Raw genomic sequence first — 14,667 nt, 5'->3', positions numbered from 1 at the left:
GGTGGAAGAAGACAGAAGCACAAACACTATCCTAAATACGATGGTAATCCAGCTCAGTTTGCCACTCACAGCACTGCCCAAAGTCAGAAGTGGATCTGACAAGGAACTGGGAGAACTAACTCACAAAGAGGGGTTCCTTGGAATGACTGATTAGGGAGAAACGTGTGACAGGGCAGGAGTGGAGAAATCTGAGTTCCTGAGGTGCCAGCAGTCAGCTACCTTCCTGCCACATTCACTGGCTAGCTACTTGGTGTAAAACCACCAGTGTGTTTAAAAATCCACTGGTTCTAGACAGAGGTGTTTGTCCTTTAGAAACACAGACAGGAGTGAAAGTATTTAAAGGACTTATCGGTATGCCAGAGTCCTGAGGGGGGCATGGCCTCAACTGGAAGAGATGTGGCCTCAACGGGAAGAGGTGGGGCCTTTCAAGATTTAAAGGCTCTAGGACTCCAGCTGTGACTAGGAGCCCCATGACCTTTAAATCACCCCAGAGTTACTGGCTGCAGAGGCGGCTGGGGGCGAAGTAAAGGGCCCAGGGCTCCAGCCGCCGCAGAGCTCTGGTCCCTTTAAGTCACCGCAGGAGCCCTGCCACTGCTACCCTGGGCAGCAAGGTTTTGGGCTAGGGCAGTGGTACTGTGGCAGGGCTCCAGCGGTGATTTCAAGGGCCTGGGGCTCCGGCTGCTGCAGGGAGCCCTGGGCCATTGAAATCCCTGCCAGATCCCGGGGCTCTGGCAACCGGGCCTGGCCGGGCATTTAAAGGGCCCGGTGCTCCTGCCACTGCAGCAAGCCCCGGGCCCTTTAAAGCACCGCTGGAGCCCTGCCACCACTGCGGTAGTGGTGGCATGACTCCAGCAGCGATTTAAAGGGCTAGAGGCTCCAGCCATTGTGGGGAGCCCCGGGACCTTTAAATCCCCACCTGAGCCCGGCTGCTGGAGCTCTGGCAGTGATTTAAAGGTCCCGAGGCTTCCTGCAGCAGCTGGAACTCTGGGCCCTTTAAATCACTGGTGGAGAAGCCGGTCCACTCCGGCACGACATACCGGCTCTTGCCGGTACACCATACCATACCGGCTTACTTTCACCTCTGGACACAGGCCACCTTAGTACTATTCCATATTATAGTACGTACTAAACTTCTGCAGGTTGACTGCTGTTTGTGGACCCACAGATGGGCAAGGAAATAGAAATGTAGATTAAAATGAGGTTGTGGGTATTAAATCTGGCATTTACTTGCACTTTCACGACACCTAACTTTATAGATGATTAAAAAAAAACTGAAGATAAAATTTACAGTGCAATGACTTCAGTTTCATTCCCTCATACTCTACTCTATCCCCAAAACAGGGAAATCAATTTGTCTTTTCTATGAATACATTTAAAAATGTTATTAAATACAAGCTGCTTGAGCACATGTAAAGTCTAAATGATCTATTGTATACTCTTAGCATTCAGCTACTACCCCACCAGCCTAAAATACCCTATTGTTTAAAACAAACTATTCCTTCACTGGCTCAGATCTAAGTTTGAGGGTGAAGAGAGACATTTATCTTGAATTTAGCAACCTCTGCTATACCTAGAGTCTATAACAGAAAGCATGATAGGTGATATGCAGCCATTTGCAAGTAATTAAATTGCAGTCAGGAGTTAAAACTAAACAAAATAATTACAACACATTCTATAGGTATATATTATGATAATTATTTTCTATTTTCTTCCACACAATTAGATTTCTGATAGTATAAGTAGCAGCAATAACAGTCAATTTTAGGCTTGTTTGGTCAAACATCTGTTTAAGTTGTATGATAGAAAAAATTACCTTTATGGCTGTAGAATCATTTTCACCCTGCTCCAACCACAAATCCTGTTCATAATAGTATAAACCATCATTAATAGCTTTAGCAAGTTCTGATGTAATTTTTGCACGAGACACATGGTTGCCAGTGCGATCTCCACCAGGATGTTTTCTCATGGAAGGTGGTGTCTGTGTTACAATCAAAATTTTGTTTACATCATGGTCATCAATTTCATAATCTGAATCATTGTCTGACCAATCAGTAAATGTATTTTTGCGACCTTCTATTTGTTCCATCTCCTCATCAAACAAAAAATCAAGCTCTTCTTGTTCTTGTTCCTGTGAAGGTGGGGCCTGCTGTTGCTGACTTGGTGTGTGCTCTAGTGTATGCACAGATTCCTGAATGAAGATAGATAACATATGACATTTTCTTTGGGAAACAAATTACTTGGTTATTCTGTCACTTCTTTTAATGGATACTGACCGGATCATCTCAATGGATAAAAACAACAAACCTTAAGAGGAACATTCTGAAAGGCATTTTCAAAGGCACAAATAGCTGTTAGCCGTCTAATTTCTGTTGACTTGCAAGGGTTTCTTAAGCTTAGTACAAAGATAAAAATCACAGTGCTAAGGTCCACAGAGAATTCTGACACCAACTTTTCACTAAATTCTCTCTCACACTGTAAACCGTATAATTTTTCAACAGAATCTAAACACCTCCAGCTGTGCCACTGCATTTGGGCCCTATTTTAAGGCCTAGTTCATTTTCCAAAATTAAGAGTTGTCTTTCCTTCTACTTGGAGCAGATCTTTAAATACTCTTAAGATTCCAAATTAGGATAAATTATTACATATATATTATGTATACTGTAATATCAAGTGAGGTGATCCATTATAATATGAACAGTTCTTTGTTCAGTATAATGGACAGTTTTATGATCTGGGGCAAATTTAGTTCATTCTGCTCATATAGACTGCAAGTTGCCTGAAGAGAGTGTTAATTAGGTTTATGTGAAGGTATCAGCACTCCCTCTCACTACATAGCAGTGGTATACTGTTGTATTTCAGAAAATATGCACACACAATATTTTATGGGGGAGGTGTTTTGACATTTTATCAAGGTAGCTAACAGTACCTTTAGTTTGATTGGGGATGGACGATGCCTCTTTTTCACTTCTATCCAAGGCTCAGAGTCCAGATCTGGCAAGCTTGTAGATAATCCTTTAGACATTGTTTGAAGGTTACTTGTTTCAGAGCTTTTCTTTGGGCTTCCCATTCTTGGAGAACTTGGTGCAGACTCTAAAATTGTAAATTAGTTGTGTATTCAGGTTTTTCTTTTTTTGTTGTGTTAAGAGATTTTACTTTCATTGCTGCTATAATTCCTACTTCTAATTACAGTTTAAATATGACATTTATCAGAACAAATTAAAAAAGACTCAATTACTTGCTATTCTGTATTTTAAAGAACAGTTTACATTGGTGATTCCAGCATAAATTAAAAGTGCCACTGACTGCCTGAGAGATGGAAGTTATCCATAAAACAAACAGCATGATTAGTGACAAATTCAGTGCTCTGTATTTAGCACTGGTTTGAGCACTGCTAGAATATTGTGTGCAGTTCTTGTGACAACAATTCAAGAAGGATGTTGACAGGGTTCAGAGAAGAGCCACAGAATGAACAAAGGATTAGAAAACAGGTCACAGTGACAGACTCAAAGAGTTCAACCTATTTATCTTGAGAGGAAAGGTTAATAGATGACTTGATTACAGTCTGTTAAGTACCTACACTGGGGTTTGTGGGAGGAGGGGATATTTAATAATGGGTTCCTTCAATCTAGCAGAGAAAAGTATGACACAATCCAATGGCTGGAAGTCCAAGGTAGACAAATTCAGACTGGAAATAAGGTGTAAAATTTTTAACCATGACAGTAATTAACCATTGAAACAATACGCTCAGGGATGTGGTGGATTCTCTGTCCCTGACAATTTTCACATCAACGTTAGATGTTTTTCTAAAAGATATGATCTAGGAATTATTTTGGGGAAGTTCCATATCCTGTGCTATACAGGAGGTCAGACTAGATGATCACAATGGCCCAATTTTGGCCTTAGAATCTATGAATTATTCTGAAATCAGTTTGATGTTATCAGTCATATACTAGAGATGTAGTCCTATGGATAGGGATATATTACAGCTGGCTCCTTTGGAGAAATATATGTTTTAATAAAGTTAAAATATGACAAAGAAATTCAGTTTTAAATCTGAAACTCTGCGTTGACTCTCCACATCTTTCCATTTACCAAAGAGAAGGTAATCTTACAAAACATGCACATCTCTTGGAAAAACATGTTGGATTAAAAGACCAAACTGCAACCTTAACCACAAGTTTACAGTCTTCTGGCACACTGCCTTTCTAACTGCCAGCCTTGCAATTCCCATTCCAACTAGCAGAGCTGAATTTTATACTTGCTATTCCTACTATGAAATCAAATATTAATGAAAAATAAAATGCAGACTTGTTGGACTAGACAGCAGTTTCAATCCTAAAATTCTGTGTTTCTATGAAAGAAATTCTTTACCAGTATGTGAACAAAAAGCTTTTCCTGGTATAAATTCTGGGCAGTTGATTAGCTGAGAGAAGTCAGTTTGTGGCTGATTCCGTGAAGGTGGACCAGGAATTGGCCATTTTTCTGGATCTACCCTTTTTCTCATCTTCTGATCCACTATTTCCACCTCTGTGCTGTCTTTTACAGCCTGTGAGATAAACATGTTTCACTATTAAAAAATATACATATCGCCAACACTGCTGATAACTCTAACTTCTGTGAATCTCTCAGTGAAATTAAACACAATTCCATGATTATCTGGAAGGGAATTTAAACTATGTCGTCCTCTACACATCTTTACATTACTGTCCGACGTGAGCACGAACATTTTCGCTGCAAATGAGCGTTAGGCTCTCAAACACCTGCATACCAGAAATTAGTGATTTTAAAGAAAACTTAATTTTAGATTAGGACAACCTAGAAGAGTCAGTATAAAACTCATCACCACTTATTTTCAATACTGTAATTTTAATTATTGTGGCATATAGTTTCACATATTAGCTGCTAGTTATATTTTTGAAGTCCAGATGCAGAGCACCAATTAACCAAAATTGATGATTCTTCATAATTCCTTATTTAAGGGACAGTGTTCATTCGGAATATGAAGCAAACTGCTTTTCTGGACAATTAAACAATGAAATGAAGTTGAGGAGTTCAGCAACCGCCAAAGTAGTGTAGTGCAATTATTTTCCACTGTTAATGTGATATGACAAAAGTTGGAAGAAACAATACCAAAAAAATACTGCTTGACTTATAAGGATTTGGAAGTTGTGTAACTTTTTTCTTCATTTTTGGTATTTGATGAAAAACAGGGAGCTGAGTCAAAAAGTGAAGAATTTTAGGTAGTCTGTATAATGGAATGGTCTGTCACATGAAGTTGGTTAGTGTAAGGCTGAATGGGTAACTGGTATTAATCTCCTCTAAACTCCAAGGGAAGTGGAAGGATAGAAACCAACTGCTGAGTGTGCTCTACAGTGTTGGTTTCTCCTTCCCTTTTTGCTAATAGGTTTACAATTTGGGTAGCTGTGCTGCTTGCTGGTGGAGTTCTCCTTTGACATGAGGGAAGGCTGCGGTGATTACTGCTAGCTGGGAAACTCCATTCTGAGTCACCTGGAGAGAGCTTACTGGCCATAGCCTTGTCAACCTTTGAAACCTATAGCTTGTCTATGATTCAAACTCCCACAGTGCTTTGGGAATCATGCTAAGAGGAAGGAAACTAGTTTGCTAAGAACTACTAGAAAAGATCTGACAATTTACAAGAACTGTTAAGCAAAATATATTATGTTTAGTGATGCATTAACAAGAAACATATGCTTAGGTTAGAATTTAATATGTTTGTTTACCTCTTTTCTGTAAATATTTAAATATACTGGAAATTTATAGGTAAAAATAAGATGTTATTTCCTCTTTTCCCATACAGAGAACAAAATTGTAAACAGGTGGGCTATAAGAATGTCAATTCATAAGCCAATTCTTAACAAAAGCAGTGCAAGCTAATAGTCATCGGCTGCAAAAACAGTTTCTGACAAATTGTGGTAGTGTATCTGTTACTCACTGTCCAGTCTAATAGACTAATAAAATTCAACCAAGCTGACTGATCTGACTTCTCTTTAAATTACGAAGTAAATTTAAACCTTTGTGGGGAAACACTGGTGGCCCATACAGGGACCTCAGTAGCCAGTATTGACTGAACCTGACAAAGCACGATCATAACCTACTTGCCAGGAATAAGATCAAGCAGTAGGGAAGTTGGAAACACTGACTGACAGGCATCTAGGAAACTCAGCACATCCTGCTGTCAGGCACCTTGTGGGGGATGTAAAGGTAAAATAAGAAATAACAGATAAAGTGAAATGCTAACCTGTGAAACACTGTAAAAGGAAAATTCTGATTGCTAATAGTAATAAAGGAGCTCTTAAATTGAAATAGGTACTAAAACCTTTAATTTTGAATTACTTGCCAAATTCATTCAATATTATTTTAACAAGATTAACTCATCAAATCTTTATAAAGATTTGTTTTTCAAGGATGAAATTACCCAAGAAGTTTGTTATCTACGTCCCGGCATGTCCAAAGTAAAAATTTCCTAAGTTTTCTTTTTGCAGGTTTTTGTAACAGGACCACATAAACAGTTTTTCTTTACTTTAATCTATGACCAAGACACAATCATTGAGGCAAGTGGATAATAGTAACTTTAAAAAAAAATAATTCATTTGCCACTAATCCTTTTGCTTTATGCCCATAAAAATGCAGTGAAGTCAGAAGCAATAAAACAGGAACAGATGGGGAAGAAATTGTCACAGGATTCGCCTTTAAATCCTCATGAACCAAAATTAATCTGAGCAACAAGGAGCTGTTTGCCCATGTATGGAGGGAAGGTACCAGTGGGATTGGGACCAGCGCAAATTCACAACAATCTGATTTATCTGGTACACAATGTCCCCCATCATAAAATCATGCAAAACTGGAAACATTAAGCTGATAGGTCACAAATGTGGGATTTGTTTCTGTTTTTTGGAAAGTAAGCTCCTACCCATTCATGGTTGCACAGAAAAGCTTAAAAATGTTACCCCTATTTCATTTTAAAGACTCAACCCAGAAGGCAAATAAAAGAACCCCACTTTTAAAATCTCATTTTAAGCCAATTATGATATTTGAGGGCCTGATTCATATTTTTAAAAAAAACATTTGAGGTGGCAATACAGTGATGTTGCTATGGGAATTTTTGTAACTTTATTTTAGTTCCTACAGGACCTACAATTATTTAAGAAAGTAGCATGTTTCATCCTACATTTTTAATGCTTGTGAGTAGTCTTCTGCCTTCTTCCCCTTCAATCCATAGTTCATGGATGTCGGATTGCTGTGAGACAATGGCGCCAAATGGCTAAACCAGGGGTCGGCAACCTTTCCAGAAGTGGTGTGCCGAGTCTTCATTTATTCACTCTAATTTAAGGTTTCGCGTGCCGGTAATACATTTTAACGTTTTTAGAAGGTCTCTTTCTATAAAACCATATTATATAACTAAACTATTGTATGTAAAGTAAACGAGGTTTTCAAAATGTTTAAGAAGCATCATTTAAAATTAAAGTGCTGATCTTTCGCCGCCAGCCTAGGGTTCTGTTCACCTAGGTCAGCTGCGGGCTGAGCAGGGCCTGCGGCCAGGACCCCAGACCTGGGGGGGGGGGGGGGTTTCAGGGGTCATGGCAGAGGGCGGGGGCTGCAGGTCAGAAGGCTGGGTGTGTGGGGGGTTCAAGGGTCAGTGAAGAAGGCTGAGTGTGTGGGGGGTGCAGGGCAGAGGGATGGGGCTGTGGGGATGCATGGCAGAAGGCTGAGTGTCTGAGGGGGTTCAAGGGTCAGGGCAGAGGGCTGGGGGGTGTAGGGCAGAAAGCTGAGTGTGTGTGGGGGGGTCAGGGCAGAGGGCTGGGGGGTATAGGGGCTTCAGGGCAGAAAGCTGACAGTGTGGGGAGGGTCAGGGCAGGGGGGGGGTCCAAGGATCAGGGCAGAGGACTAGGGGTGTGTAGGACAGAAGACTGAATGAGTGTGGGAGGGTCAGGGCAGAGGGCTGGGGTGCTCGGCTTGTAGGGGTGCTCCCAGCCCGCTGCCCTGAGCAGCTTATGGCAAAGGGCTGGAAGGAATATGCCCTGTTCCACCCTTTTCCTCAAGGCTCCTTCTCTACTTCTCTCTGCCTCCTCTACGGAGCTATGTGCAGGCTGCTGTTCTTCCCCCTCCCCCTTGCTAGAGCCAGCAGCTGACTGGCACAGGGAAGGAGAGGGGGTGGGGCAGGAAAGCACCACACTGGGAGAAGAAGCGGGGGAGGGGGGAAGCTTGGCTGTTGCAGAACCAAGTTTTTGCCTCCTGCCCCCGCAAGGGAGAGCAGTGGGCGGGGGGGGGCTGAGTGGGGCTGGGGGCCAGGACTGTGGCAGGCGGCTGCATGCCACTCAAAATTGGCTCGCGTGCTGTGTTTGGCACGCGTGCCACAGGTTGTCGACCCCTGGGCTAGACACTGTGCGTGATTTCAAAGTCTGACAGAATATCTGATTTTTCCAAGTCAATAATACTTTTTGTTGCATACACAAATATAATGTCATGGCAAGGTCTTAGTCCTTCACAGGGAAGTGAGATGATAGTCCTCTCTCCATAGCAGAAGTTAGCATTGGACTCTACGAAGAACTATGTCCTCAACCCAGAAGGGATCTCACTTTCTTTATGGACCTTTAGAATTTCTCCCTTCAGCCTAGAGCACCATTTGCATATGCCCCATACAGGCATTTTCTTCTCACTGACAACTGGACAGAACTTGCTTGGACTTGGTCACCAATACTTTAATTGTTTTAATGAGTTCAGGGATACAAGGACTTCTGTCTCTTTCTTTTTCCTCAAACAAGACTAAGCATGTTTAAGATTTACATTTCCCACCTTCCATGTAAGAAAGCACTTTGAGGCATGGTCTACACTTAAAAGTTTACTGACCTAACTATGTTGCTAAAGGGTGTGACTTTTTTGCTGACAAAGTTATGCTGGTAAAAGCCCCTGTGTGGACAGTTACATTGTTATAAAGGCACTTTATTCCAATATAGCTTTATTTTGCTTCACAAAATTGAACTAATCTATATATAGAAACAACACTAGAGTGTTGTTTTTTTTCCAGCTTTAACTATGCTGGTGTAGTGCAGAAAATACAAATACATTTAGTTAAATGTAACACTAAGTTACACATAAAATCAGGGAAAGAAAGTTAATCTTCCAACTTAGCGACTTTGAATATACTATATGCTTCATAGCAGCAGTTCTCAAACTATGGGGCAGGCCTCCCCAAGGAGGTGTGGGAATGTGTCAGGAGAGGCATGAGTGATGTGCTTCCCCCCCCCCCTTTTTTTTTTTAAAGAGCTCTAGCTGTCAGCCCTGAGTTGGTGGGGCTTGTGCAAAAGAGCCATGCACACCTGGGAGGAGGGGACAATGGGGACAGTCAGAACCCCACCACTTGGGCTGAGGATTTCCTCCCTCCCCGCCCCAATTCCTCACTGGGAGGCAGCCAGGGCTCAAGCTCTTCTCCCCTCCCCTTTAATCCCTCACTGGGAGACGGTGAAGGCTCTGGCTGTCAGCCTTGGAATGGCAGCAGCAGCAGCGCAGAAGTAATGGTGGCAATGGGCTGCTAAAGCTGCTGTGAAAAGTGATATTTATGAATATTACTTTTCACATGGCCCAGCCAGCAGCTGCTGCTCTCCACTCTGCCTTCAGAGCTGGGTGGCAAAATACGTTCTTGTGGCTGGGGGAGGGGGAGAAGAGATGATAAATGACTACAGACACAAAGAAGAGTGGCCTGATTAAATAAGTTTGCAAATCACTGCTTTATAGGACATTTTGTATATTTTATCTTAAGAATATTACTTTTCATATCACAAATAGTATGTGTATAGTGCTGTTAGCTTAATGTCACTGTTGAAACCTTAACAAAATACAGCCAGCTTAAATCACACTTGATCCAATTCATACCTACTATTACCAGTAATGACTACGATGAAAAACAACTAGAAATTTGCAGGAGGTGATCCTTCCAGTTTGTCTACTTTGACTATGGAGGTTAAGGAATGAGATGCGCATTTTCTCATATTGGGGTGGCTCTTTAACACAGCAACAGAACAGAAAGTTTAAGAATGGGAATTAAAAAAAACAAAAACAAAACACAACAAGAAGAAGAAAGGGGCAGAGCATGACCATAAGTTCAATGTATATTAGTTAAAATTGTAATCTAAAAATGTTTTTAGTAATGCCATCATGTCTGAAAACGGAGAGAAAGAGCTAAAAATATGAAATTACAAGATCTATTTGCACTCCTTTATCCTGACGCCAATATTTAAATTACCATAACAAAATTTCTCAATTACTGCACTGTTCTATTTTCGCATATTCTGAAGAAAAAAATCTAATTTAAAATATATGATTCTACAATCACAAAAATTGGCAGAATGACTCAGACAGGTGAAGTACCTGAAACTTTAAACTCTTATTTTACACTTACTAGAATCCCTTACATTTCATTTTATGACTTCAATTTTAATTGAATAACTTTGTTACGTACAAAAGATTTCAAGTTTGTTTCTAAAGAAAGATAATTCGAAACAGACGTAAATTGGCAGTAAGTTTCCAACCAGTTCCTATTTAGCTGCACGCACATTTTCAATGCATCTCTTGTGAAGAAAGTACACTACAACTTAAATGTTTTAACAATATGTACATGTCAAACCCTCATACTTAATCAAAACCAATTGTTCTGAAATCTACAAAGACAGTACTCCTCTCAGTGATCACGGTTTACGTGCAAAATTTCAACTTAAAAGTTTACTCAGTTCCCCCCACCCCAGCAAAAAAAAGTTTACAAAACAATATACCATCAAACATGGCTCAAAATTAGCTCAATTCTTCCCCTTCTGCCCCCCAAAAAGGAAGCCAAGAAACCAAGCATGGAAAGTTTTAGCAGAAAATGAATTGTCAGATTATTATAAGAAATTTTAAACAGAGGATCAATAAAAACCATTTTGCAACCTTAATTATAGCAAATACTTTGGAGCAATTGCTCTGTTAAAATGAAGGTTACTAACCTATAACTGCAGTTCTACAAGATGGACTCCACACATTCATATGTTTGGGAAGCACTAGCAGTACAACTCATAGCAAAACGTTCTTGCAGCAGTTACCACTCAAGAGCTCTCACACCTCTCCCAATCCTTCTTTTCATTGTTCCGGAATGTTCTGAGGGCAAAAGTATAAAAGGGGACATGGCCCTCTGGTCAGCTCAGTTCCTTCCACTGCTTTCTTAGGTCCAAGATTTTAATTAGGACTCTGAAGTAGAGAGGAAGGTGGGAGGGGAGTGTGAATGTGCAGAATCCATTTTGAAGAACTCCGGTAACAGGGGACTAACCTTCATTTCTTTTTTGAGTGACCTCTACACATTCCCACTCTTAGCATAGTTTGATAAGCAGTACTGTCAACTGAAGAAAATGGTACACTGCATCCTATTTCAACAGTGACTGAGTACTGCCCTACCAAATGCACATCACATATCAAGAGCCTAACTCAAGCGGATAACATTTAGTAAATATGTACAGAGCACTATGTTGCAATTCTGCAGATTTCAACAATGGGAATATGTTTAAGCCATACTATAGAAACTGACTTGGCCCTAGGGGAGTGTGCCCTCACTCTTGCAGGAAGAGAGGCAGAAGCTAGTTTGTAACTCTCCTTCATATATAGTCTAACCCATTTGGAGAAGCATTGTGATGGGATTGTCTATTATGATTATCTATAAGAAATAAAGTGATCTGAGGACTTTCTAAAGTCTAGTTCTTTTTCAGATAGAAGGCTACTGCCTATTTAGCATCTGATGTGTGCAGTTTTGATTCATCTGAATGTGCAAGAAGTCTGGGAAAGACTGGTAGACTGACTAATTAAGATGGAAGACAGTTACCACCTTGGGCAGAAATTTTAAATGTAGATAAAGGAACACTTTGTTTCTATAGAAAACTGAACAGTGGCTCTGCCTTTAAGGCTTGTAGTTCGCTTCTGGTTCTGGCAGATGTTACCGCAACAATGAATGCTATTTTGATTGATAGATAAAACACTAAGCACTCAGTTTTAGATGATGGTCTCATAAGTTGAAAAAGGACTACGTTAAGGTCCCATGATGACTTGGAATCCTTGTCTGGCATTATACCCTTTAAAAATCCTTCATAGACCTTTAACACTATATCTTTCATAGACCTTCTCCATCTGGAGCAATAGCATTTATGAGTAGATTGCTTTCTGGAGTTTAGCAGGATGTGTTATACATCTGACAAACAGGCTCTCTCTAAATCAGTGAGTGTCCTACAGACCTTGCTACCAGGTGTACCACAGGTCCATATGCAAAATCCCACCATCCCGCTGAGGATAACAGATTTGTGGTCGCTGGTAGAGAACAGTATACTACACTTTGAAGAGGTGAAGGAGATCTGGTAAGCACTTTTGTCTTGACCATGCTTGAGCAACCAGAATTATATTGTTTTTATCTTCTGTTTTGTTCTTTGGATTAAAAGAAAAATGGGTAAAGGTATGGAAAAGACCTATTCTCTAGCTGAGTAGGAATGAATCTGAAATGGAGTAGAAGCTCAGGCAACTGGCATCATGTCTCATTGTGACCAGATCAACTTCTGGATGATGCCAAAAAGTGAAGAAGATTTTCTTTGCAACAGATGTATTTAGAGACCATTCGTTAACTCCTCTTAGTTTCTGCTGACACAATCCACCAGCTTGTGTTTTCCCATTAGATGAAAAGCTATCACGTAAATATGAGGTATGCACCAGCTCTGTAGCACTGTAATATCTTTATGTAGTTGAGAGGAATGAGCTCCTCCCTGTTTGTTCACATTGAACATAGCTGTCGAATTGTCAGTGAGTACTTTGTCTTGTGAGGCAGAAAGGATCTGAGAGCTAGACTGATTACCTTCAACTGCAATACACTAATATGCAGCTGTTTTTCAAAGTGCTTCCAATGACTGAGTTATTAGGTCACTGAAATGCATTCCCATCTCAAAGTGGAAGCATCCAACTGACAGTTACTGATGGGAGTGGAGGCTCAAATGCTACTCCCTTCAGGATGTTGACTGTGTCCATCATGTAAGAGACAGGAGCTTCTCTTCTGGGAGAAATAACTTAAGGACATACTGTCTGAACTCGGCAGGTAATTTTTCACCAGCCAATGTTACAGAGCTCTCATTCTGAAATGAGCACATGGAGTTATATAGGTTGTTGAAGCCAGCTCAGCCTGAGGAAGAACATTACTGTCGGATTGGGGTTTCCCTGAAGTCTGATAATAGCATACTGAGTTTTTAAGGATCTTTCCTTTGGAAGGAACACTTTTTCTGTTTAGGAATCTAAAACTACCCTGAAGACAAGGATTTATTGTGTAAGACTTCTATTCCTACAACTATTTGCAGATCCAACTTGTCCTACTGACAGCACAGAGGTATTGGACCAGACATTCAGAATAGTAGCACTTGTTACAGAAAGAGTATAACATGCTTTTAGGGATTTACGCTGACCAGCCACCTTATGCTTCGGTCTAGGATCTAAGGATGTTATAGGACCCAATCCAGAGGAATAAGAGCAACTTGGAACAGTGACTGGATCTACTGACAGGGGCTGGCATTATGTACCACAACTCCTTCCAAAACCAGGAGTACTGGATTCAATGGAACTCCTAACAAGATTGGCTCTGCCAAGACTGACACCTGGACCATTCTGCTACATTTGGAATGAGGATCCTCTGGTACCAAGGGCTTTACCACCCTTTTTCCTGGATCAGAGGATGGTAGCTTGAACAGAAACTTAGGATGCTGCCTCTTAGTTCCCAAAAGAATGAGGGGCAATGCAGGCCACTCTTTACTCATGGAACCAGATTCATCAGCACTAGAGGACTTGGACTATAGGCCCTCCTGCTGCAGGAGGGCTTGGAGCAGATTTTGACACTCCTTACAGGCTCTTGAAGTAAAAGTCCTGCATACTGTGCACTGGAAAGGAAAATGTCCCTAAGATAGCACAAGACACCTCGTACAAGTGAGAGAGAAAAGACAATAGTGAAGAGACATCTGAAATCCTGGCTGCCTTCCCTTCAGATCTGCCTTAGAATAGGGGAACCACCCTGGGGTGCAGAACCTATAAGTATCCTGATAATTGTAAAACAAAAACACATTTCAATAAAATAAAACAATTAAACTACTCCTAAAACTAATTAATAGTACAGAGTTGCTTGAAAAGGTGGATCTGGAAGGGTTCCAGTCTGTTTGCAAATGTAGTTGGAAGAAATTGAGACAACTGGAGTGCCACCTACTTTATAGCCTCATCCTCAGAATACGCACAGTAAGGGTGGGGGCAGGAAGGACTGCAAGAATGCTCCAATGGGTCTGGCTATGAATTGTTCCACCATCAGAGCTGCCACGCTGGCACATCCCAAAGTGGGAATATGTAGCGGTCACTCAAAGAATTAAAAAAAAACTTTTCCATTCATGGTCTACTTATTGGAGCCTTATCAGTGTAACCCAATTCTTGTTAGCATGGATTGACAAACACCTAGTAGCTGGAGGACTAACTGGTTGGAGGTACTAGACTGGAGGTAGGTGGGGAGGAGAGAACATACCTAAGGTTTAGCACCAGTGAGCAGTGCATTTCCCATGACACTGATTTCTACTAGGTTGCTTTCCCTGGCTTGGGACTCCATCTTTTGGATCAGTCTCT

General features: G+C 41.0%; 1 protein-coding gene across 5 annotated transcripts in view; it reads right to left on the bottom strand.

The window, feature by feature from the left end:
- Positions 1–14,667, bottom strand: part of LARP1B (La ribonucleoprotein 1B) — a 115,933-nt gene that overhangs the window by 27,893 nt on the left and 73,373 nt on the right. For all 5 annotated transcript variants that reach the window (XM_050946249.1, XM_050946247.1, XM_050946248.1 and 2 more), the window contains 3 exons: positions 4,372–4,546; positions 2,927–3,090; positions 1,814–2,188 (listed from right to left, as the gene is read on the bottom strand). In XM_050946249.1, the coding sequence (XP_050802206.1) occupies positions 1,814–2,188; positions 2,927–3,090; positions 4,372–4,546 (714 nt within the window). The remainder of the gene's footprint in view (positions 1–1,813; positions 2,189–2,926; positions 3,091–4,371; positions 4,547–14,667) is intronic.

Source organism: Gopherus flavomarginatus, chromosome 3, assembly GCF_025201925.1.
Source record: "Gopherus flavomarginatus isolate rGopFla2 chromosome 3, rGopFla2.mat.asm, whole genome shotgun sequence".
Classification (NCBI taxonomy): Eukaryota; Metazoa; Chordata; order Testudines; family Testudinidae; genus Gopherus; species Gopherus flavomarginatus.
The sequence above is the reverse complement of the archived record's forward strand: the minus strand, read 5'-3'. Positions and strand labels throughout refer to the sequence as shown.